The 24,718-nt window shown below is 44.2% G+C and overlaps 3 protein-coding genes across 3 annotated transcripts; 2 read left to right on the forward strand and 1 right to left on the reverse strand.

The window, feature by feature from the left end:
* Nucleotides 1-562: 562 nt before the first annotated feature.
* Nucleotides 563-3,751, reverse strand: LOC100843389 (vesicle-associated membrane protein 721). Its single transcript, XM_003557381.4, has 5 exons — nucleotides 3,369-3,751; nucleotides 2,261-2,402; nucleotides 2,045-2,165; nucleotides 1,865-1,927; nucleotides 563-1,046 (listed from the first exon to the last, which is right to left on the reverse strand). Exons 1-5 carry the CDS (start codon nucleotides 3,556-3,558, stop codon nucleotides 897-899), a joined length of 666 nt encoding a protein of 221 aa, XP_003557429.1. The 5' UTR covers nucleotides 3,559-3,751; the 3' UTR covers nucleotides 563-896.
* Nucleotides 3,752-10,238: 6,487 nt separating this feature from the next.
* LOC100846367 (transcription factor BHLH094) lies at nucleotides 10,239-13,243 on the forward strand. The gene is made up of 6 exons (XM_003561270.4): nucleotides 10,239-10,580; nucleotides 11,089-11,292; nucleotides 11,439-11,504; nucleotides 11,733-11,801; nucleotides 11,893-11,964; nucleotides 12,796-13,243. Exons 1-6 carry the CDS (start codon nucleotides 10,401-10,403, stop codon nucleotides 12,925-12,927), a joined length of 723 nt encoding a protein of 240 aa, XP_003561318.3. The 5' UTR covers nucleotides 10,239-10,400; the 3' UTR covers nucleotides 12,928-13,243.
* A 4,005-nt stretch (nucleotides 13,244-17,248) lies between these two features.
* On the forward strand, nucleotides 17,249-24,718 carry LOC100843696 (DDT domain-containing protein DDR4). Its single transcript, XM_003557382.4, has 12 exons — nucleotides 17,249-17,769; nucleotides 17,915-18,025; nucleotides 18,600-18,686; nucleotides 18,785-18,822; nucleotides 18,910-18,991; nucleotides 20,055-20,161; nucleotides 20,263-20,437; nucleotides 21,908-22,000; nucleotides 22,092-22,212; nucleotides 22,833-22,875; nucleotides 22,984-23,178; nucleotides 23,256-24,718. The coding sequence occupies exons 1-12, from the start codon at nucleotides 17,317-17,319 to the stop codon at nucleotides 24,031-24,033; spliced, it is 2,283 nt and encodes a 760-aa protein (XP_003557430.1). The 5' UTR covers nucleotides 17,249-17,316; the 3' UTR covers nucleotides 24,034-24,718.

Consider the following 24,718-nt stretch of genomic DNA (forward strand, 5'->3'; position numbering starts at 1 on the left):
AAATTCACTTAATATGAGACGGATGGAGTATTAGGGCCTCACAGTGTGTGTAAATAGAGGCGCCAAATTGCAAATTTGGATTTTGGCACCGTATCTCTCCAATGTGAAGCCAGTGCCAAATTCATAAAAGTTGGAACCGGAACAAGTATCCAATGTGAAGCCAGTGCCAAATTCACAAAAATTGGAACCGGAACAAGTATCTAATGTGAAGCCAGTGCCAAATTCACAAAAGTTGGAACCGGAGCAAGTAGCTGCTACGGTGTCGTTGGAGAACGGACGAACGGCCGTCAGATCAGGGAAGATATTAAAAAAAAAAATTGTGGGCTAACGAATTAGTCCGGTTGTGTTGAGTGGTGGCAGAGTGCAGCAGTTTCTTTTTGTTGTAAATATTAACTTCTCTTTTAATGAATGAATGAATGACAGTGCTCCTTTCCCGTAAAAGAAAAAGGTAGACTGCGTCTTGGAAGAAAAAGAAATAGTCGACAGTACATCCAGGGATGCTTGCGCACCTTGGATGTAACTGGATATCAAAAGGGTTAAAAGTTCTGAATTCTGGGATCCATACCCCAACAATTAGATCGAAGATGAAAATTATTTCTCCGCATAATTCAACAACATGCTTCTGGGGCGAACAGAATAACATCTACTCATATAGCATGGTGAACGAGGGTAGCATTAAAGCTATACATCAATAACATCCAAAAATACAGGACATTCGACCCATAAACCCAGTCACTATTCAACAGGCAATCAATCACGACATTAGGACACCCGGATCACCAAGAATCAGGACAGGACTCATGACTAACAGAACAAAAACCAGTCTTCTTTTTGCCAGAAATAGGCAGTATTATAGGACAAAGCAACTGAGGCGATTGATCTGAAGAAGTAAGCCCTCACTTGTTGCACTTGAAGCCATGGCACACCGACAGGATGATGATGAGAATGAGCGCAATGATTATGCCAAGAACAATAAGCTTGATCTTCATGTTCTGTAGCCACATCTTTCTCCGCACCTTTGTGCCCTGCTGTCTGAAATCTTGTGCCTGCAAATCATGGTTTTGAATTGTCTTAACATCCATGTATATAATGGTGTATAATGAAATGTGGTACCACCATGCCTTGATGTAACTCAAGCATCAGTATCAGTGTCTCTAATACATATCCAACTATTAATAGTCTAATACTAGTAGTAGTACTTTCACCGAAAATCAATACTGGTATCCCCTTCAAGGGACCAGAGGTCATATTATTCCACAAGAGTGACCATAAACATGAATGAACTTTCTGTAGCACTGCAGCAGTGTATATAGTGCCATTGAATGTAATTGTGGCAACAAAGAATCCAAAAATGCCAAAATTCAGAAACTATCGAGGAACATTTCAGTAATATTTTCAGGGGAAAATACGGAAGATTGCTATGTTCTACTAATTAAGATGCATATCGCGTTAAAACACATAATGTAGTATTTCCCGGTATAAGCATCTGCCTAGAAGCTTCTTAGTCATCTGACAGAAAGCTGTAGCTATACCAGACTACACAATCTGTCATGTGCGTCACGACACTAATGTTCCAACCCAAATTAACTCTCTTCTGGCAATGAAGATGTTTCAACCAACAAAACCAACATAGTCCCTCTGATGATGCTTTAGGGGACAGATTAGACCAAGAGTAGACTTCTATAAATTCAGGACCTCGTTAGATTCAAGCTAACTTGTATCAGTAGTTTCTCTTCAGTATATTTTTCTCATTAAAGATTCAAAGCATTGATAAAAAGATTCAAGGTATGATCTCTTGGTGCAATTCAATATTTCCAACAAAAAAAATACAGGAATTTGAGAGACTAAACTAGTATATTAAGACCTGAGAACGCAGGTTTTCAGTTTTGTCAACAAGCAGCTCAATCTTCTCACCACGGTCAAGAACCTGAATTTCAAAATTGTACGCCAGAATCAGTAACAACCTTCAAAATGTACAGTATTGTCTTTTTCAAACAGCATAATTTTATAGTTTCTCTGGATAAGTTTATACTTAATATGGTACCTTCTCAATGTTTTCCATCATAACTCCTTTGACTTCAGAGACTTGCGCTTTAACCTTGGCAAGCTTGTTGATCTCCTCAGGGTTGTCAACACAGTACTGCATGTGCTCTTTGAGTTTTGATCTTTAAATATTCAACAAATAAATGTTGGTCATGTCACGGGGGCAGGGAGCACCACATCCTGATTGAATATCGTATAAGCAGTAAACAGAACATACCCAAACTCCCGGTTGAGGCTGCTTGCTCCAGCAGTAGCTGCCTTCCCACCACCATATCTTTTGGTGAAATCATCCTTAACTCTGTCCAGGAAAGCAATGGGTGTTTGTCGCCCAACCGATTCAACAGCAACCACACAGTATGCTGCAAGAAAAATGATATTTTATTATCAATGCATACTAACAAGTTCACCATGAGTAGTTGCTAGTGAAAGAAAGATACATTGTTTTCAGAAACGAATATATCATAGCCACATAAATCTAAATGCTCGAAATACTCATTTATATTTTCACCTAAGAATTAAAAAATAGTTCCAAAAACAGGACTAGGAAGTTGGCATATTTGAGGCTGATGAATCATGGTGAAAATATATTCCTACAACCCCTTCGTTTTACAGCACCCTCATTCCATCAGTTGACCATGTATTAAGACCTAAATTGTATGTTCAGTACATAGTATTACTTGTAGTGAGCCCCGCTTGCGCAATAGCTTGCATTATTTGTTCTGGAACAATGCGATCCAATCAAACCAGAACTTGTAGAGTTCCAGGAACTAAGAAACTAACATTGACGTGACAGCAAATAACACCCACAGAGACGACAAAGCATATGGCTCCTGCAATCACCAGAAAGCTAATAAATAGCACAGATAACCACACACCCTCTAGCACGTAAAAATCTCCCTCGACCATACTTAATCCTTTGAAGTTCGTGATCGGCGGACCTCCAACATCAAAGATACCGAATACCAATATTCAAAACATAACTCTTATAATATGCAAAACTCCTATATTCCGTTTATCCTAACATGCAAAAATCCAAGTTAGCCCTAAAAATAGTCAATTCCCACACCTTCTCTCCCATCCAAACATGTCTAGACTGGAACTGAAGCCCACACGGCTACCTTGCTTGCTAAGTAACAGCCTGCAGAACTCAGATTAAAGTCGGCGCAAACGGCGAATCCAAATACTCGAGACTGAACCTAGTTAAGCAGACCGAGCGAGATCTAAACGCGGGGGAAACCCAAATCAAGCACGCAACGCATCAGATTCAGATCCAGGCGGATCGGCGCGGGACCGATCGGGATCGAGGTGAGAGCAGGGGCACTCACTGAAGCCGTCCTCGACGAGGTAGTTGAAGGTGTGACCGTCGCAGTTGTAGGTGAACTTGTTGTTGCTGGCGGGGAGCTTCTGGAGGCACTGGGCGGCGATTGTGGTGAAGTTGCCGGTGAACTCGGTGTACTCCGCCAGCACCACCGTGCCGCGCGCCACGAACGCGTAGATCAGCGACTGCTGCCCCATGGCCGCCCTCTCTTCGTCTCCACCCTCCTGCTTCTACCTCTCTCTATCTCTGTCTCTTCGCCGCCGCGGCCACTAGTGCGCTTCTAGGGCTCGCCGGTTGTGGAGGGGCTTTGGAGCGGGCGGCGGGGCGAGGCTGCTGGGAAAGAAGGGGGAAAGGGGCAATGGGAACGGTGGGCGAGGGTGCGCGTGGAAAAATGGAGAAGAAATCGAATTCGAGGTGGGTGGGGACGATTGGAGGTTTTGCGCCGTGGTCCTCGGTCTGTCGCGCTATTCCCGTGCAAGCCCCCGTTTTGGCCCGCTTTAACGTGGAGTACGTCAGTTAAAATATCGTTTCAGAGGTCTTCCGTGTTCAAATTTGACCTCATTTTTAATACTCCGTACTTCCTCTTAAGGAGTAGAATAGAATAGTAGTCTTGATCTAAGTAAAAAAAAACAAGTTTATGATGGAGTAATCAATACTAATAATCTAATCATAGCATAGATCAATACCAACAATCATGTCAAACAAAATATCAACACCGATTGATCAACTATGAAATATGTTTTCATAGCGTATTTATTTGGTATTGTCAATGTTGATATTTTTTTATCATAAACACGATTGGACTTTTTTTTAAAGGTGGCTTCAAGCTCCGGCACCTATTCTCCGACTTAAGTCATCTAACTTTGTGTGGCTGGCATGTGGGCCCCACTACAAGCCGGCCATTTGTCAGTCATAAAAAGCCATGTGTCTTAAGTTAGAGGATTCACACCTGGCTTCAGAATGTCTTCTTTTAGGGTAGGGGTACTCCCTCTATCCCAAAATGTAAGACGCACTTGACTTTATACAATTTTGATTTGTGGTCTTTTCATGACAAATCAAATGATAAATCTCTGACCTCACAAATCTCAATATTTTCTAACCTATTATCAGCGGTTAAACTTAGAAAAGTTTGACTACAAACTTTCTTAAAAAACCCACATGTTTTGAAATGTAGGTAGTAGTAATTAGAAGGCACCCCACCCAATGGTCAGTTAGTGCACTCATCATGCTTGTTGCTCGTGCTTGAAGTAGGCATCATGTGACAGGTAGGGTTGTCAAAGGGCATTGTCTTCCTCTTTGTTGCCGATGTTTCCTTTATTTTGCTCTCATTTAGGTTCTTTCTTTTCTTCAGAGCTTGAGTGGAGGTGGATTAAGCGATGCGCGATTGTCATGGATCTTAGTAGCCAAAAAAGGTTAGGGTTTGGGGCGCTGACAAAGATGGTGATTTAGGTATAGTCGACATTGGCGGTGAGGGCCAAACCAACCAATACCATCGCAACATTGTCAGCATGTTCATCATTATCTTATTATATGTTTGTGTATTCCCCCGCAAAAAAAAAGGTTTGTGTATCAATATGCTACCATCTTTAGTCGGAGGTGAAGATAACATAGGTGAAGGGGGAGATGAGATGCACACAACTTTGTCACCTTTCTGACACATGTCCGTACTCTACAATAATATTTCACACGTTGCCATTGGCATGGTCGTTGTTTGGTTCCGACATCCTTTATAGCTAATAAGTGGTGTATTGTGTAATACTCCCTCTTTTTCACAAATAATTATATAGATTGTATGTTATAGGTTTTATACCGCTAGAAACCTTTCTGAAATACGAATGCAATGACATAATTTTTACAACACGTAATTCTCAAATCATTAGTCTAATTGTTGGTCAAAGTGAAATCTCGAAATGTGTGAGTGTGCGCCATTATTTGTGACAAGAAGAGAGTAGTAGTGAATTTATAGAAAATACTCTGTCGAAAAGTAGTTGAATTTATCAAGTAAATACAACAGACTGTTGAGGTATATACGCTTTAGATCTCTCCCCAAATTGCAATGGCAAAATTGATTGGATTTTGGACAAACCCTTGGACAAAATAAGACTTCTATCTCAAGAATTTTGTTAAGTTTGATACTGAAATGTCTCAAACACGTAAAACATTCGCAATAATTTTTTCAGAAAAATCCAGTACTATCTCCGATTCATATTACTTGTCGTTGATGTACTAAATTAAGAGTATAAACCAACTGTCTCCAAATCTATTTGTTTTTTTGCCCCCGTACAACTGCTGAGTACTAGGACCAGGTGTCAATTTGATCATAGTCGATAGTTAAACCAACTGGTGCTATTTGTTTTTTTGGGGAAAACTTGTGCTATTTGTTACTGTACCTAAAAACCAACTTGTGCTATTTGGGGTCCTATTTGGGGTCCTTGTTTGTGATAAAGCGATAGTTGGAGGTCCTTTATATTTGTACGGTTTAGATCAATCACGCTGGACTTGCTGAACCATGAAGCAAGGAAACACGAGTAAAGGTCCCTTCAATATAAATCAAGAAGAGAAGAACTATAAAAGCACAAAATAATTAGGTAGCACGGGTAGCATTTTACTGTCAGGAAAGAGATATATACCTGGACAGATTGCGAATATTTACTAATCAGCTCATTAAAAATTATTTTATGAAGAATCTAATTTCGTCCCCTAATCCAAACTCACCCTCTTCGTGTCAAATTCCTGAGCTCAGACCTAGGATGTACGTGGTTTCATTTACTCGAGAGAAACTTCAGCCAGATTTGACTAGCCCGCTGCCCGCGTCTAGATGAACAGATTGACGAGATTATGTTTCTTTGACTAGCTAGTACTAGTCTTTTAGCCAGACTTGACCAAAAGCTGTGTAAAGAACAGTCTGGAAACACTGAATGGCTTGATTTCACTCCCTGGTTGTGCGTCGATCTTCTTGCAAATTTTTAAAAAACTTTAATTTTCGATGGTTTACTCTAGAGCGCGATATAGATCAAATTCCCAATATATGTCCACTTGGGTTCTCTGGTTTACTAATGTTTAGCCAAAGTTGATCGACAACTTCACAGCCAATTTGACCGCTGGGGTCCAGGTTCGTTAGCACTAATCCGTAGGCTACGTTTTGGCTCAAATCCATTGCTTTTGCTTTGGGTAGTCACCCAAAGAGGTTGTCTTTTTTTTTTCTCGCTTTGAACCGTGGCTTAATTTGGTCAGATTGGCGGACGGCACCTGAGGTTGCACCTGGACATGGACTCCCACGGCATCCAGATGAACCAGGGAGCATTCATATTTGCGGCGAAAGAGAAGAAAGAGAAGCTAGCAAGAGCACGGGCTAGCTGGTTCCCAAACGTCAGAGCGTAGCAGCCGTCGGTTCAAAGACGAGCGAGATCGTGTCATGACCGATTCACCAGCTGTGTGCCCTGTGTCTCACCGGCCTGGCGGCGCTGCGACGTTTTTTCTGTTCCACGTGTACCTATGTGGTGCCTGAGACCTAGTATGGATGGATGAATGGGGAAGCAAGCGCGTCGTCGGTCTGGCGGAGTGCAGACAAGGAGAGCAGCGATCCCCGCGAAACAATTTTAAATTTTTGTCTCAAATTTACCCAAATATAAATGTACCTATTCATAAAAAATGTTTTTTTAATCGGGGGCTAAAACCGTAAACAAACGTTCACGGTGTCAACATGAAACATGTCAACACCACAAACACTCTGGCCAACCTGGCAACCCACACACATTCCACGCAAACTGCTGAAAGAAAAAACGATGCTGAGGTATGGCACGCAAATGTCATCGTCATCACACAAACACTCGTCCCGAGCTGGCGACTCCGACTTCACCGCAACCAACCAACAGCGGAGTCCCTGCCCCAATAGGTGCGCAAGCTCGTGTCGGCCTATGCCAATCAGTTAGCCACTCACGTCGGCGACTGTGCAGCACCGATTCTGATGGCGAGCTTCATAGAGGCAATATGCAAGGCTCGCGCCGACAAGACCACCCAGGCCGGACCACCCATCACCAAGTTATCGTCATCACACATCACTCCTCTGATCTCCTCTGAGCTGGCGACTCCGACTTTCCAACGATGAAGCAAAACCAACCATGGAGAGTCAACGGACACATCAGATGACCAACTACCAAAACCATTGCCGCAGCGCAAACTCTGCTCAACACCGTCGTCAATGCCACGAAAGATGTGAACGAACACGTCGTTGAAAAACCGCCTTCCACCACTGGTCCCGGCCGGCCGACGTCATCTCCAAAAGCGATGCCACCAAGGAGGGAAGCGGCGCATTGCGCTGCCATCGCCCGATCCACGCCACTAGATCCAAGGTTTCCCCCAGAGCTCGGTCGACGAGAGAAGAATAACAAGGCCACAACAACGATGCCTCCAAGGAGGTAAATGACGCCCGCGGGTGTCACCATTGTTGGTTCAAGCCGAAGCTGTAGCACGGCTTTCGCCGAGGCCTGCTCCCCCGCTCCCAACACAAGCAACCATTGAACCTGCAAGAACCGCTGCCGCCACACACACCCACGACGGGGTGGCACCACGAGGCCGCAACGGAAGATCCAATGCCGTCCAAACAAGCGTCTCCAACACCTCATCGAAGCTGCAGAACCTCGAGAGGATGGGAAGCGCGAGCCGACGAAGACCGCAGTCTGCCGCTTCACCGAGAAGACGCGCACCGCCATCCAACAAGCACCACGCCTACTGCCGTTGCCTCCAGGCCGCAGCCAAGCCTGACCGGGGCTAGATCCGGCCGGATCCAAGCCACCAGAAGAGGCCGAGCCGCACTACCCATGCCCGCCGGAATGGACCCAATGCCACGCTGCCTCCAGGCCGCAGCAGCAAGCCACTGCTGCCCTTGAGCCCGTGAAGCCCGTCGCAGCACCAACCGCGGCCACCGACCCGCGCCGTCGACAGCCCGTCTGCTGCCGTTGCCCGCTGCCGCCTTCTCGCGCAGCCCCCGCGAAGGAGAAGACGCCTCGCCGCCGCCATCCTCGAGGGTCAGCCGGACTTGGCCGTCGGATCTCTCAGGTGGCGGCGAGGAGGAGGCTGGCCGGAGGAGAAAGCGAGCGGCGGCTAGGGTTGGTCGCCTCCCGAGCTTCCCCCTGAGGAGCGACGCGAGGGCCAGAAGGGGGGTTTGGGGCTTTATTTATAAAAGACGTTTAGATACATGTAATATTTCGACAACAATTTAGGATCGGAGGGAGTAATGAAGACCGTGGGTGAAAACTGAAGACTACTCCCTCTGTCACATATTAAGTGACTTTATATTACATGTATCTAGACGTTTTTTAGGCATAAATATATCTATATTTGGACAATTTTGGGTCACTTGATATGGGACGGAGGTAGTATTTTTTATACATCTAGCAACCGACGACATTCAGCCCGAGCTGTATCACAATTTTTTCTCTGGGCAAAGCATTGATCGCGATTTGCAAAACCACAACCCTCGTAAAAATCAGCACGGGAAGTACCTACCAAAGAAGGGATCTAGTGGTAGTTCCTAGACGCCGTCATTCTCCCGTATATGTACCGGTTCCCTCATGGTCAGTGCTGTGTCACGGGTTCGAGATTCAGACGGACGATCGATGCTTGCTGCAGGTGGTTTCGACTTTCCAGCACTCGTAGTAGTAGTATCAGCATCGTACGATCTCAGTCGTTGGATCTCACGCGGCAGCCATCAATCAGTCGCTACCGGCGAGAGACAACTGGGCATTGCTTTCCGTGCACGTACGGCAGTTTTGTTTTGAATAATGATGCCATGGGCCGACATCGTTATATTACTTTCTGTCCCACCATCGTTAAACTCTCCTCCTTGGTTCATCGATCCGGATGGTTCCAGTTGCTTATAATATACTTAATCATCCGTATCCATCGTAATACTCCGTGCAAGTTTAACCAAGTCGTTTGAAGATAACCTCAATCCACGGTGCCTTATCCTAATCCGAGATCTGGAATTCCGGACGGCGTGAGTGTGCGTTGAAGAGGGCCGGCAATGTTTGGGCGGCGGCTTTGCTTAACGTGCAAGCATTTTATTTTCCTTTCCATTTTCCGCCCGATCCATCCGCTTTAAATTCTCGCCTGCCCGGTTGTCGTTTCTCCGTATGCTCCGAGAAAACGACCACATCTCATCATCTCATGGCAACTGGCAATGGCGTGGGGGATGAGCTTTCGAGCTTTCTCCTAGGACAGCATGCAGCACCTTCTTTCTCCTTCCGCCGGCCGGCCGGCGAGCGATCACGTGTTCCGGACACATGGTTTGGCAGCGTTTACATGCGTGTTTTGTTTTTTAGAAAGTTTACATGCGTGTGTTGTGGAGAGAGAAGTGTAAAGCTTTGCATGTGCTTCGAAAGTGCCTTGTTCTTCTTCCCTGCTTACGTACGTTGGGACAGCTGAAGCTTCTACCGGATCTTGTACGGGCGCAGCTAGAGACGCCTCCTATATGTTTGTAAATGTTTCTTTTTCTTTCGGTAGTCTCTATTTTTCAGTCGTCTAAGAAATAGTTATTTTTCAGTCAACAATCGTAACCATTCAATCAAAATTTCTTATCCATCGGACCTACATTAATCTTACATGAATCTCAATGATTGAATAAAAAAATCGTTATCATCGACTAAGAAATATAAGTAGTTATTTCTCAATCGCCTAAGAAATAGTAAAACCGTTTTCTTTTTCGTTTAACGAAGAAAGCTATGGATTGCCGTAGTGCACGAATCGGTTTGGACCCAAGTCTGACTCCAACCCGTCAACCACGGCTAGACTGCCAAACTGGTCCGGACCCAAGAGCCTCCACCGCTTTCAATTTTTTTTTTCTTTTCACGCTCACTCCAACGCAAATCCGGATGGTTCTTCCGGTCCCTTCCTTCACTGCGCTCCTCCTCGCTGACTCGGAGGTTGTACTAGCAAAGCGTACGCCTAGCCGCCGCCGCCGCCGTCTTCCCGATCTGGGCCGCGCCACACGCGCGCGCGCGAGTGCGGAGCCCTCAACCCTGGGCGGCTCCCCCCGCACATGGACCCCGCCCTGCCCGAGCACTGGCGGCGGCCGGTCCACCTCGGTGAGGCGTCCTCCGTCGTCACCGACCGGAGCAATGGTGGCCGCAGGAGGGCTCGCCGCGACGTGGCGGCGCACCACGGGGACGATTCGTCCATGCTCGTATCCACCTCCGGCACCGGCGCCGGCCAGGACCTGGTGAGGCTGTTATTATTGGCTCCATTCCCCTCCATTTCTCCCGCGCGCGCACGCCGCCATTGGGTGTGATGTGATCTGTGATGGGGTTGGTCAGTCCGGGTGATTTGCTAGCCCTATTGAGCTGGAAATTGTGTCTGCGAGCGGATGGGTACCGTGGCTGTGATCTGCTCGTTCACCATGTGCTCGGATATGCTCATGTTTTGTGTACAGCAGTGAAAACACGGTGCACTTAATTAGCTTGGGCTATGCAATCTGGTTAGCTAAATCCGACCGAAACGTGTAGAAAATAATGCGGTAGCTGAATTTGAATTCTGGATGCGTAGCGCGCTTGAGGCCAGTGCCACGTATCACTGCCTGACCTAACCGTTTCTTATTCATGATTGAATCTGATTCCCATTTCTTAATAAACGAAGTAAAATTGTGGGTTCTGTGCCGCGGATGATCTTGTGTTTTCGGACAGTTCATCTGATGCTCAAATTTTCTAAAAGTTCGATACGCTACTTTGCAGGCTGATCCAGAAGAAAAACGTTTGAAGAAGATGGAGTCTGATAGTGCCGATGGCAATTTAAGGACAAACGCTCAAACAGATTCAGGAAATGCTAGTAAGGTTGTTGATAGAAACCCTACACCGCCAGAGCCACCAAAACAAGACTACATCCATGTGAGGGCAAGACGAGGTCAAGCAACTGACAGCCATAGCATCGCAGAAAGGGTAAGCTGTTACGTTACCCGGACACTTGTGTATTGAATTATAGAAGTGACTAATTTATCACAGAAACTGGAATGCTCAAGTGTTGCTATAGTGGATTCTACGCATTCAGCTTCGTGTCCAGCAACTCAATGTTTGTTTATTGACAGGCACGGCGAGAGAAGATAAGCGAACGGATGAAAATGCTCCAAGATCTTGTCCCTGGATGCAATAAGGTATAATCTGAATAACACCGTATGTTAAAATTTCATGTCGTTGTACTTGGAAGTTGCAGTTGTCAATTGGCCATAAGGCTCTTTGTCCTCCTCTCAGAATCGTATTGTCAGTGAATGATAATTTTTCTTTTAGATCAAAAGGGCCCTCGCCCCTGTTTTCATTCATCGCTGATGAACAAAACAAACAGTTGTGAATGATAATTTTCCATAACATTGTTCTCATTTCAGGTTATTGGGAAAGCATCAGTTCTCGATGAGATAATAAATTACATCCAGGCTTTACAGCGTCAAGTTGAGGTATGCCCTTTCCACAATTGCACCTTTTGGGGAAATTGTCTTCTCATCAATGTTCAGGACACAGGGAACCTAATTTATCTGTTCCCTGCAGTTTTTGTCAATGAAGCTTGAAGCAGTAAATGCCCATGTGAACAACAGAATTGCATCTTTTCAATCTAAAGATGTAAGTTTAGTCAATGATTCTAGGCTGTTAATACTATTGAATGATCTTATTGGATTCATGAAAAGAAAAACCGCTTATGGTGCCTGACTGCTTGTTTTGCACATAATCTCAGCTTTAGTCTTAATATGTAAAACTAACCTGGTTGCCCAAGTTGCACTTTCTTGCCTTGCTACTATGCTACTGCTACCCATCCAATGTCTGTTCATTATTATGTGGAAGCTATGTTTTTTCTTCTGAAACCTAAAGCTGTGTTCCCGCTCTATTTTGTTCTCATATCATCAGACAATACATCTGTTTGGCTTTATGTATCATAGGATGCAGAAGCCAGGGGAGCATATTCAATTATCTTATACAAAAGACAATCCATCTGAATCATTGAATAACTTCTCGATCCTGACTTGTTCCTTAATGCGTATACAAAATTTGGAGGAAATGAAACAAAAGTAACATTAATAGTATTGTAACATTGGAACCCAAAATACTTAGAGCGCACCAGTCATTTCCATGTATTTGGTTTCAATTTTGACTTTTTTTCTTTTGCCAATATGGTCACAAATGTCAGTGAAATTACGGAATCAATATGGTCGCAAATGTCATTCAAATTACAGATAGAGCAGCTCTGCCAGTTCCTGCGTTTGCCACTAGTGTTATATGGAGTAGCTCAAATCTTAACTTTGAGGCTAGTGCATGGCTGAAGTGGCATGTTTATTCCTTTTTTTCGAGAAATTTTGTTCCTTTTTATTCAACTTCTATGCTTTTGTTCATTATGTTAAATGAGCTTGCAATCTTGTATTAAGGTTCAAATATGTTCAAGTGCCTGCTTTCTTGCAGGTTGGTGCTGAGCCATTTCATACAGCTCTTGGTTTGACACTAGATCCACAAACGCCAAGAGAACACGCCCAGGGCTCGACATCAGAGTGGCTTCATATGCAGATTGGCAACACATACGAAAGGGTGACATGAATAAAACATGGAATTCCGTCAAACAAAATTCCTTTTGGTGGCTAATAAGGAGGGCCAGGATCAATCAAACCTGTGGTCTTAGGTTTGTTTTTCCAAATTATCTCGCGACCAATTTACTATGGTTAGTTGCTAAGGACTGTGAAATTCACCAACCAAATTTAGCCTGTTCAGAACACCGGGATTTTCCCTGGATTCTTTTGTAGCCGGAGTTCAACTGTTGAAATCCCGGTGTTCTAAACAGGCTGCTATGAACGATAAGATGTTTCCGAATTGGAAGGCGTTCTTGGAAGATTCAGTTTCTCGTCCCTGCTTTGTTTCTTCTCGACCAGTCTGAAATGAGCATCTATTCTTGTCATTTTCATGGTTGTCAACTTGTCGCACTTGTTTGCCGTGGCGGGAACTAGGAGGAACTTCTTTTTAGAAATATATAATCAGGAGGAGCTGAAAAACAGGATGGATCGCATGCCTTTCCTTTTCTGGAGGAACTACGAGTCTACGACGGATGCAAGAACCCTAAATCGATGCCTTGTTCTTTGCTGTTGCGAGGCCACACAAACCTTTATTTCTGAGCGAAGATTAACGAAGCTACAGCCGCAACCACCTGAGTACCTGAGGGCTTGCTTGATTGCTATGGGATCAATTTCCTACTTCCTAGTGTATCGAATCCACCCAGGGATGTGGTTTGGCGCATGCGCGCGTGCATGTGGGATTGAATCCCTTTCCACTTGCTCGTTGTTTCAAGGGCATCCGTAATGGTAGAGTCAATACTGACTCTTCACGTCATCTAGAGTCAACGGCGTGCGATGGTTTGTGTCTTTAAACTGATTCTAGATTATTTGTTAGCATTAAATGCAATGTTGTGCAAGTTAAAAGGTTGACTCTTAGCTAGCTGACTCTTAGTCGATTCTTTCCTTAAGAGTCAGAGTCAGTTTCTTCTCTCTCCTATTTCTCTTTCCATGCACAAACAAATTTTAAATAAGAGTCGGTCAAGAGTTAGCTTTTGTGGATGCCTAAGTGTCGAAGATTTAGTACAAAGTTGTACTAGCTTTGTACTACATCCCCGACACTTGTGGATCGGAGGGAGTACTTCGTACAAAGGAATCGCAATCAGTCCCGGGCAACATTGCTCACTCTTCTTTTCCCTCATATATCCCCGACCTTTGCACCACATCGCCATCTAAACCCTTTTCTCATTGTCTAAATTAGTCCACACGAGACACTTCAGTCATCGTGACTATCATGCTCTTCTCCTTTGTCTTTGGCACCTATCAAGGTCGGATCCTCTAGCTAGTCATGTCGACATTTTCTATTGGCTCCTCATGATATGTTTACCAAGCAGACTTGCCAACGTCCCTCACAAGGGCATACAAATTTCTTCGGCCACCATCAACCTCTCCTCTCCCACGCTATGCAACCCTAACTCCACAATTTCTACCCGCCTGACTTTGCATTGCATTACGTGTTGTTGTCGTCAATATTCATATCCATAGATTTTGATCGTCCTTCAGATGTATCCCACATAAAGTCATATATCAAATGTGTAGTCACAAGTCACGAATCGGACAACTCTGTCTTTTGGAGTTTGTAACCTGGTAATATGAAGCACACCGTGAAGCAAACCCTTGAGGCTTTACTAAAACTCAGCATGTTTGACCTTGCTACCATGAAAAACACATAATATATTTCAAATGATTGGATTTAACCTAAATCCAGCATCAAGCAAGCTCATCATATCGGCTTCATGTTCTCAATCCCTCTAAATAGTACGACTTGTCCAATACTTAATGTGAATCTCTGCTTCACGAAAACATCAAAGAAAATCATCCTTAATCGTAATGCTTCAAGCCTTCTTGTACACTTCTATTTTTAGGGTCATCTTTACTGGTTAAGCTAAACCTCCATGCATATGCATTCATGGGATTATTCATCTGTAAACACTTAGTAACATCAGTAGTTCCTTAACCATTTTGTCATTAACCATCCAAAACACATTAGGAAAACTAGATGCACTTTCAAGAAAAAAAGAAGAAGAAGAAGAAAGGAAACGGATCAACCTCACTGTAGACGATCGACGAGGCAACAACAACGATGGCAATGAGGGATAGAGTGGGGGGGGGGGGGGTGGGGGTGGTGCATTGGCTCCCTGCTGGAATTAGAGGATGAACTCGATGTTACCAATAAATCCATCGAAACAGTCGTTTCACATGGAATGCGAGAGGAAGGAGACAACAAGGCACGAGCTAAGAGGAAAAAGACATGCTGGAAAGGAAGACGTGAGGTGCTGGTCTGTGAGAAGGAAGATCGACACAAAAGATGTGTGAGAGGGGAGGATCGTCCGGTGGCTTACTCTTCAAAGCACTAGTGATAGCACAATTAATACAAAAAGATGTTTCATACGCTTTGACACATATCTCTATAGGTCAGTATTTTCCAACTCTTGATTGCTTTAGAAAGTAATTTTCTTTCAAAGTTTTTTTATTTTGAAAAGATAACTATGCTTTCAATTTTTTTCTCCCTCCGATTCTAAATTCTTGTTCAAGTTTGTCCAAATATGGACGTACTATTCTTAAAAAGCGTCTACATATATGTAATACTAGCCGAAATGCCCCTGCGTTGCAACGGGACAACAAAATAAAATTGTACACTTGAAAATATGCATTTTTATCTTTGGTCTTTTTTGACGAGCACCAAACATCAACAGTTTTAGGCTTTTCCTATATTTTCTAATAGATCCCACGTATCAATAGCACATATTTTTTCCTTTTCTTCCTCTCGTCACACCTCCTCCCCCGACTTGTCTAGTGCGGTACAAATTCAATGTTACAAACATATTTCTGTGAAGGCTCAAACATCAATTGCATTCAGATTTTTGTACATTATATATTCATAATTCAAGCAATACGAAAAGTAATCAACCTGCATTGCCTCTTAGCCTCTCAGTCCTACCCTCAGGAGTATCACTTGATCTGGACCAGTACAGCATGTTCAATTGAGATTTATTAATTTCAACACAATTAACTCAATTCTTGGATACAGCAAAAAAAAACACAATGTTCAAAAGCTATTTTCAGGAGAGATGAAATTGGCATTGTAAACTCGTGTATAACTGATCACCTCCATCATCGGTGCAGACGTGCGCGTGCCTGCAACATCTGCATGAAGATGGCCTCTTCGGCGGCGGCCTCTGCCCTGGCCTCAAAGCGGCAGCTGGCGACGGCGTCCATGACCTAACGCGGCGATCTGCGGCTCGGGCGGACGAAGTTTCCGGCTGTCGACGAGACGGGGGCTGGCCAGTAGTACTCCCTCTGTCCGTGAAAGAGTGGACGTATAGGCTCCACCGCTTGTCCGTGAAAGAGTGGACGTCTGGCGATGCAATTTTGCATTTTGCCCCTTTGTCTTCGCCTCGATTTCTGCCTCAACGCATCTGCCCAATCCCCCCGAGTCTCCCAACGACCAGAGCAATTCCCATTCCTCTTCTTCTCCCGCAACGCTTCTCCCTCCCCGATCCAAATCCCAAATTCAATCACAAGAAGCCTCCAATCGAAGCCCGTGGTCTCGTCCTTGAGTAATGGAGGTCGTTCCTTGTAAGCTGCAGGGGAGCCCTCGGCCATGGCAGGAGGAGGAGCAGGCGGAGGGGCGACCGGAAGAGCGGCTGGAGGGGCAGCCGGAGGAGCGGGCAGAGTTGCCGGCAACCTAGCTAGGGCCGTCGTGACGGCCGGCGGCGCAGCATGCCACCGAGGAGGATCTGGAGGCCCCATGCGTCTCATGGCCTGTTCCGGCTGTGTTGTTTATTTTTTCTAGCAATTCTCATTTGGCATGCACATTAACTGATGTTGTGGAATCGAAGTGCTACTATTACGCTGCAGTAAATAGATGGATGAGGGGTTTTCTGCAAAAGCTTAATTTTTCTTGGAGAACCCACACGTCCACTCTTTTGCAGACGGAGGGAGTATGTACTCGGCAGCAGGTACTCGATCGCAAGTTCTAAAAAATATTTATAGATCGATAGATGGGTGGATATTTATAGATAGATGGGTGGATATTTATATTTGGCAGTTCATATTGTCATCTGAAACTTATGTATTCTTCCGTATTTCTTAGATTGGTATAGATTTCGTCAACAATTTAGGTTTCGAGGCAGTAAGTATGGTTTCGAAGTTGAAAGTTGGTTGAAACCCTCCAAAACCCCACAGGAGGTCGAGCACTCGAGCCCAACAACATCAAGTCCCGGACGGCTGAACCAACCCAGACCCATGTTTCACGTTGACGGCCTCGGCCACGACCCGCACCCGAGTCGCCTTACCCTCGCCCCGTCCCTTCTCAGGCTCTCTCCCCCACCCCTCCGCGGAATCCCACTTTTACCCTTCCTCCGCTCCGCTCCCCTCCTCCATGGCCTCCTCCTCCTCCTCACCCTCCTCGCCGCCCGCTTCCCCCTCCCACACAAACCCTAGTCCTCGCGCCGACGCAGATCCCCGATCCGATCCATCCATGCCCGCCGCCAGCGACGGCGATGGGGCCTCCCCCGCCTCGCCGGAGCAGGAGGAGGAGGCCGACGCGTCGGCGCCGGGGGATGAGGAGCTGGAGGCCCCGGAGCCGCCCGAGGATGCCCCGACCCCTAGGAAGACGCGCCTGCCGCGCGCGTGCAACAGCAAGCCGAGGCCCCCGCCCCCGCCGCCGCCGGAGCGGCCTCGGCGCCGCGCCGCGGCGGGCGCCGGCGCGGACGAGACTCCGCAATGCCGCGTGGTGACGCCGCTCGTGGCGGAGCCGGAGGCGCCCGCGGAGCTGCCCCGGTGGCGGCTCCGCTGCATGTGGGAGCTCGGCTCTGTCCTCAACTTCCTCCACGTTCGTGCCCCGTGCCTCCTTCATGCCCCCATCCTCCTCCAGCTCTGGCTGCCGCCGGCAGCTCGGCTCTCTGACTTCTGTTTCCTGGGTTGTTAGCTAGGGTTAGGGTTTCACGCGGCTGTAACACTGTTTCTGCTGGCTGCAGGTGTTCCGGCCTTTGCTCAACATCACGGCGGAGCTCACGGCGGAGGATCTCGAGGCGGCACTTATTACGCCTAACGATATTCTATATGATGTTCACATGCCGTTGCTAAAGGTCAGCTCTTTAGTTCATTTTATTTTTTTTGGATCCGTCTCTCTTCTAGTAACCTTGGGGAGTGCACTGCTCACTCCGTGTGGGAGTGCTAGAGGGATCATCTTTGGTACACGATCAACACAGAAGATGCTATTGTGCCTGCAAGAAGTACAAGTTGCTAATTTCTTTTATTGTGCTTGCTTGGTAGCTTTTAATGTGCTTTTAATGTTGCCTGCTGTTCTAGAAGCTTGGTGCTGATCTTTAGTTTGTCTTGCATTAACTGTTTGAGCAAATGCTACAATAGCAGCATCTCTTCACTTCGGCTGATGCTATTTCATGACAGGAATACACTTCATTGATTTGTTAGTGTATACCTGTATTTGATTGTGCGGTTTAATAACCGTTCCTACTACATGTTTGTAGAATGCATATTATTCAGTTAGCATTTCTAGGATTGAAGCATTGAGCTAGCAGAGCACATATTTTTTTGTTTTGTTATTCTGCATTAGTTCATGTTCTATGCTCAAGCTGTCTAACACACTAGATTATGTAAAACTCTGCCTTCAGTTTTCATGATTTTTCATCACTTTTGCAGTCAATTCCCCCAATAACCCGCATGGCTATGGGCCGCGGAACCTGGGTGACCGTCCTATGTAGAAAGCTAAGAGATTGGTGGAATTGGGTATATTACTGATACTCCATGTTGCAAATAGTTTTAGTTAAATGACGATAATGACATTATGTTCAGCTGATGAACTAATAAATATATCCAAACTGCAGGTTGCCGAAGGTGAAGTACCGATAATTGCATCACATGGGTTAGTTCAATACATCAGAAATTCTTGATCAAATCTTCCGATTCAATCTTATCTTGATAATTTTTCCAATCATTCCATCTTTGTCAGAGCTGAAACTGAAATGTACAACGAGCTAGAACCGGCGACTCGTTTAGTGATTTTGAAGGCAATATGCGATATACGTGTCGAGGTTTGTGCTCTTTTTTTTTTTCGAAAAATGTTTGTGCTCCTTTTTATTGTCATCCCAGGCACACATTGTAGTTTGCCAAAATGTGACGTTTTAACCTTTTTAAACATTTATAGAAGTAGACTACAGTAAGTATTACTGGTATTATTTTGGGGAGCATTGTGTGTCTCGCCATTTGTATTTTATTGTCCGATACTCTTGGGTTTGAATCTGTCCTAATATTGACTGAGAAATTGAAGTGAGTTTCATTGCTGTTGATTCAGTACTTAGATAGCTTGTTTCGCTAAAAATAAATAGTACACGCTGAATGTTCATCTATTATTTCATACTATTTGCAACCAAAACTTCAGCTAGAAACAACCATTATTTCGGCAGATTAGCAATTACATTCCTTAGGAAAAATTTCAGCACTTCACTAATGGGGATTTCAACAGGAGCTGTTGTTTATTCTAGTATACTAGCTAAATAATTGCATTCCGCTATGTATTGATAAATTTGATTACCCTAAGATGTAAGATGTCTAGCAATTCTTCATGTGCTCCATGGCATGCCATCAGAAGTTTTGCCATTTGTTTTGAGATGTTTTCACATGTAAGAAAAAGAAGGTGCACGGACATTGTTGCTTGAGAATTCTTTGAAGGTTAGCTGCCGCTTGTCACTGCTCAAGAGTCTCTGCAAGGGTGAAATATCGATGCTGATCTGAAAAATCTTGAATTTCTAAAAATATAACCTTATCTGAAAATGTGTTATTTTGTCGCTCTCGTCCTTCTCACCTTGTGCTATTTTAGAGGGAAGGAGCCCTGCGCTAGAGGTGCTTTGTATAGAAAAAGTGTAGTGACGATAATTTAAATTAGTTGCTGTTTTTTTAAGAAACATCACATGCCTGATAGCATACAGTTAATTTGTCTGTCTCCTGTACAAATTAATATAATGGGGTATATGTTCTGATGATAGTTCCTATGCTTTTTTGGATATGCTTGGAAGTAGGTTGCAATTTAGGTCTGATGTTAGCTGCATTTCATGTGTGTTTTGGATGTCATATAACTGTCGATCATACATTTTGTAGCAAGAGGATATACGGAACCACATTGACAGCTCCGTAAAGCGTGGTTATGACCTTTCTACCTTCCGTAAAGAACGGATTGGGGGAGATTCCCTTGGAATCTCATACTGGTGGGTCAAATCTTTTCCACCATTTCTAATGAAAAGCATACTGAAAGTTTCATTGTCTGGATATCATGTATGGTCCGTGCTAACCAAGTCGTGCAAAACAGGTACGAAGATGATCCTATCCTTGGACATAGATTGTATCGCGAAATTAGACGAGTGGAACAAACAAAGAAAGAATCAGGAAAGAGATCTAAGGGGAAAAGGGTTTCAACTCCTCCAGTTGTGTCCTATCAGTGGGAAACTGTTGCATCAAACTTCGATGAGTTTGATGATGTTGCAGTAAGTTTTGAGTTCCTGATATATGGTACATTTAATGAGTTACAAAGTTGTTATTCCCTAACACTCGTTATTCGTAATACCGTCAAGTGCAAACATGCTGTAATAAATCATCATGTCTTCAATAAATCATAGAAATCATAGAGCTCATACAGCATTAATAGAGTTCTAGGCTGGATTGTGCTTTTTGAGTCGCCAGCTAGTCCCCTAGCCGGATCAGTGATGGTGGCTTGCTGCTGTGACTCAACCAGCAGAGCAAGTCGCACAACTCGCCGGCTAGAATTGCGACTTGCAACACTTTCAATCTTCATGGATGGTCTGGATAGCTCCTAGAGGTGTGGTTGGTCTGGATGGCCTAAGGAAGGCTAGGGCTTTTTTAACCGGCCAGGCATGCATGCAACTACGGCCTACCCCTAATACTTAGTCCTTAATAATCGACCTGGACTCCTGGGGTCGTCTTCCTCAACGTGATGGCTCTGCACTCTAGCACTGCTGAGGTCTGAGCCGCCAACACCCCTCGCCATCCTAACGTCTCCTTCAAGCTCCAGCACCACGGCGACTGTGCCCTCGAGCTTCCCCTCTAGTGCAGCCTACCCCCCTTCCTCTCGTGCTCTCTGATAAATCTCCCAGGTTACTTGGGTCGATTAGTCGAGACAGTATCTTTGTAATGTTAATTTGAAATTATTGCCATCGATATCTTTTGAGAACATGTTAATGTTAACTTGAAAAACTCTGACAGTATTGTCACCTTGTAGTATATGTAACTTTTTAATTATTTTCTTCATATATCTGTGGGTGCTATTGTTCTTTGGAACTCCTTTCTTGACATATCTTGCTGTGATTTCAAAACAAGTTTAGTTTGCATGTAGCATGATAGCGAAGGCATTTTACTGGTCAGATGTAATTTATATAGAATTTGGAGTATTATTTATATGATGTTTTATAAAGTAATTAAGTACAACTCCTGGTTGTGTACAATGGGAAATAATATGCCATAACAGCAACATGCTTGCAGCTTAATATTACTGTTATAGAATTGGTTCTCTATTGTGGCACCATCTTGTGTTCAGTTTCGGCACGCGTGTTTAAAACCTGTGTTGATCTTAGACAATTAGGCATCGGTATCTAAAATAATATGCCAAGATTTGCCTAAGTGTAAGTATAGTTGACTAAGGCTCAGTTTGGCATTGCTGAACTGTGCTGTGCTGAAATTATTTTATAATCTGCTGTGGAAAAATACACACGAAAGTAGTGAAAAGTTGGTTAGCCAAACACGAAAATAGCGAAAAGCGGGTGAAAACAACGGGATTATGATAATCCACCGCAATGCCAAACGGAGCCTAACTCCTGTGCAGCAGAACAAAGTTAACTCGCAAGAATTTTTTTGCTCAAAATGTTAATGAGATGCTACTCTTGTCATTATTGATCTTATGCACTTGGTTATTAATAATATTGCTGCCTTCTCTTGTTTAGGAAAAGCTCTTTTCAAGTCGGAACAGGACAGAGGTTTCCCTTGGCAAGAAGTTGAAGATTGAGTATCTTCCAGAGATTGAAAAGATTCATAAAGTATGTAGCCTGTTTAACCCAGCCTGATATTTTTGTTATGCAGGCTGATAGTTGTTTTGTGCTTGTTAATCACTACCATTTCCTCATGCAGAAGAAGGAGAAGCTGCTAAAAAAGCAACAGAGAGAAGCTCTCCTCCTTGATAGTTACTTGACATCAGATGTTACCACTGGCCGCTCTCTACGTGATAGAAAGCCTGTGAGATATACATTTGGTAAGCCTGAAGTAACCATTATGTCAATCTAATTCCCAAGTGCCACTGGTATCATCACTTAGGATTGAAACCCACTTGCCTGTCTCACACTGGATGGTGTTATCCAATTTATACATCTTTTGCGGCTACTTAGTTAAAAAATCCGTTATCTCCTTGAGCCCTATGCTACTTGTTTCAGAGTGCTCAGTCATTAAACTCTCTTTCAGTTATTTCCTTTACAAGAGGTATCTGATTAACCTGTGACTCTGCATCACTGACAAGTATGACCTCCTAGGTGTAGGGTATAGGTGTTAGTAACGTAGTATGAGTCTTTGTTTCTTATCAGCAGCAAATTGTGACAAAATGACACGTAGGTCCTGAGAATCTAAACTTAAAAGTGAATCTTTGTTGACTGGCTCGGATCAACCTGACTACGGTATGCGTTCCGGTGCAAAATATTATCATTTGATAAGCTTTGAAAATCAAAATTAATTTCTTACAGAGGCAAAATAAACTCATTTATAGTTCTTTTACACTAGTTCCTTCATGTTTCTTATGACAACTAGGATATATTCTATCATATTTTCTATCGATTTCACTTTCCCTTCTAATTATAAGATTTGACTTCAATTACAATGCAGATGATTATGATCGCTCAATAAATGAAGCCATAAAAATAACGAAGTATGTGGTTCATCTCTATTGCTTGATAAGTTTCATTTGGTACGAAAATTTACCTTTTCTAGAGACAGGATTTGGCATACTTATCTGCTGCTACACATTCTTGGACAGGAAAAGAGAAAATTCGGCTGAGCCTGTTAATACTGTCAATAGAAGGATGCTTACTCCACGACTGGAGTCATCAAGCAATGGCAAGTTAAATGGCCCCTCGCCTCTAGCCAATGAATTATATGACGGGAACTCTTCAAAGTCAGATGACTACCGAGATAGTGATGGCGAACAAGAAAATGAAACACTTGATCGCAGGTGCATGTCTCTCTTTACAAAGCAGTTAACCTCACTGAAACTTATGGTATTAATCCCATTTATATTTTCTGTTGTAGCAACCGGCGAAGGAGAAGATCCCAGCGATACACACAAGATTTTGTTGAGGCTGTCTCCGATATTGATCCGAATTTTGACAGTGATGATGATATCATGGGAGAGGCGGTCTACGATGAGGAATATTTGAGAACTCGCAAACAGCAGAAGACATCCAGTGCTTCTGAAGAGGATGAAGAGTTCCGGTTGGAAGAGGATGTTGAAGATGATGATGAAGAGGAAGAGGAATTTTCTGCAGGTACGAGTGAAGATGTGGAGGAGCCCCAACGTCATACGAAGTTGCGAAGTCGTGGTGGCCGAGGGGCTAAGCTAAGATCTGTTGATGAAATCCAAACAGGTCTCAGACGCAGCAAGCGTTCTTCTCGTCCGCGTGTTAACTATCAGCAGTATGAATTTTCGGATACGGATGCGGAGGCAGGAAAGGCAGGTAAATCAGATGCATCAGATCCTGATGCTAACTCTGATGCAGAAAATGATATGGAACTCTCTACGTCGAGTCAAGAGCAACATGAAGAAGAGGATGATGGCCCCGAGGAACTTGCAGTTAATAATGGCAACAATGAAATGGATGTAGACCACGCAGTGGCAGCGAATAAAGAAAAGCAAGAGGCGGAGGAGCCGCAGCTGCAGCCAGAGTCTGTAAAGAAGATGGATGCTCCCAGCAGGGAGAGTGAAAGTGTTGGGAGAACATTCCTAGATCTAAACGAGCTTGCACCAGGAGGTGGCTTTGATGACGGGCCAAGCTTGACTATGAAAGATGAGGACATGGATAACAGTTAGGAAATAAGTCGTGATAGAATCTGAGTGTTAGGAGTTACTTTTCCGAGCAAGGTGTAAATGCCCGAAATCATGGACCATGACAATCTATGGGCCTCTGACGAGATGTTGCGGTAATATTTGGAATTTTGGATGGTTCAATTATATTGTTGGTACATTGGTTTACAAGTGACGAAAGTGTCGAGGTTCCACGGTTAGCGGATGCAGGGACGACCTTCTTCAAACATCATCGGAGCGTTATTTGATATCAGGAGAAGCCATGCTGACAAAGTTTTGCATTCCATCATGTACACGGCACGAAGACCGCTTCTCGATCAATTGCTGCTTTATTATGGCCAGATTTGATCGATGCTATCTTGCGGCTGGATCTGTAGAATATAAATTTATTGCCTCTTATTTAGGCTTATGGTCAGATTAGGAATGTATGATGATGTTGCTGTGGGTCCCAGCATTATTTCCTAGGAGCTAAACTTGTAAAAGTGAGTTGTCCGCTGCTCGGCATTTGAGGAGCTCTTTTCCACCTGTAGCGTGTAGTTTGAGTCTAAGCATGAGCTGTAGTTTTGTATTTATATGTAACAACCTGATGAGTTTGGTAAAATCTGTGTAGCTGACACGACAATCCGACACGGATTCCACGGCAAAAGTTGATGTACTATTGTTTGGAATTTGCATTGTGTTTTGTCTTTAA

Source organism: Brachypodium distachyon, chromosome 1 (genome assembly GCF_000005505.3).
Source record: "Brachypodium distachyon strain Bd21 chromosome 1, Brachypodium_distachyon_v3.0, whole genome shotgun sequence".
NCBI classification, from domain to species: Eukaryota; Viridiplantae; Streptophyta; class Magnoliopsida; order Poales; family Poaceae; genus Brachypodium; species Brachypodium distachyon.

Coding starts and splice junctions, on each gene's coding strand:
- LOC100843389 (XM_003557381.4), bottom strand. CDS start 3,558: ATGGGGCAGCAGTCGCTGATCTACGCGTTCGTGGCGCGCGGCACGGTG. Junction 2,403..3,368: donor CCTCGTCGAGGACGGCTTCA/GTGAGTGCCCCT, acceptor TTTTTCTTGCAG/CATACTGTGTGGTTGCTGTT. Junction 1,928..2,044: donor TGATGGAAAACATTGAGAAG/GTACCATATTAA, acceptor TTTGAAATTCAG/GTTCTTGACCGTGGTGAGAA.
- LOC100846367 (XM_003561270.4), top strand. CDS start 10,401: ATGGACCCCGCCCTGCCCGAGCACTGGCGGCGGCCGGTCCACCTCGGT. Junction 11,293..11,438: donor GCCATAGCATCGCAGAAAGG/GTAAGCTGTTAC, acceptor GTTTATTGACAG/GCACGGCGAGAGAAGATAAG. Junction 11,802..11,892: donor CTTTACAGCGTCAAGTTGAG/GTATGCCCTTTC, acceptor TGTTCCCTGCAG/TTTTTGTCAATGAAGCTTGA.
- LOC100843696 (XM_003557382.4), top strand. CDS start 17,317: ATGGCCTCCTCCTCCTCCTCACCCTCCTCGCCGCCCGCTTCCCCCTCC. Junction 18,992..20,054: donor TATGCGATATACGTGTCGAG/GTTTGTGCTCTT, acceptor TACATTTTGTAG/CAAGAGGATATACGGAACCA. Junction 22,001..22,091: donor AGATTGAAAAGATTCATAAA/GTATGTAGCCTG, acceptor TTCCTCATGCAG/AAGAAGGAGAAGCTGCTAAA.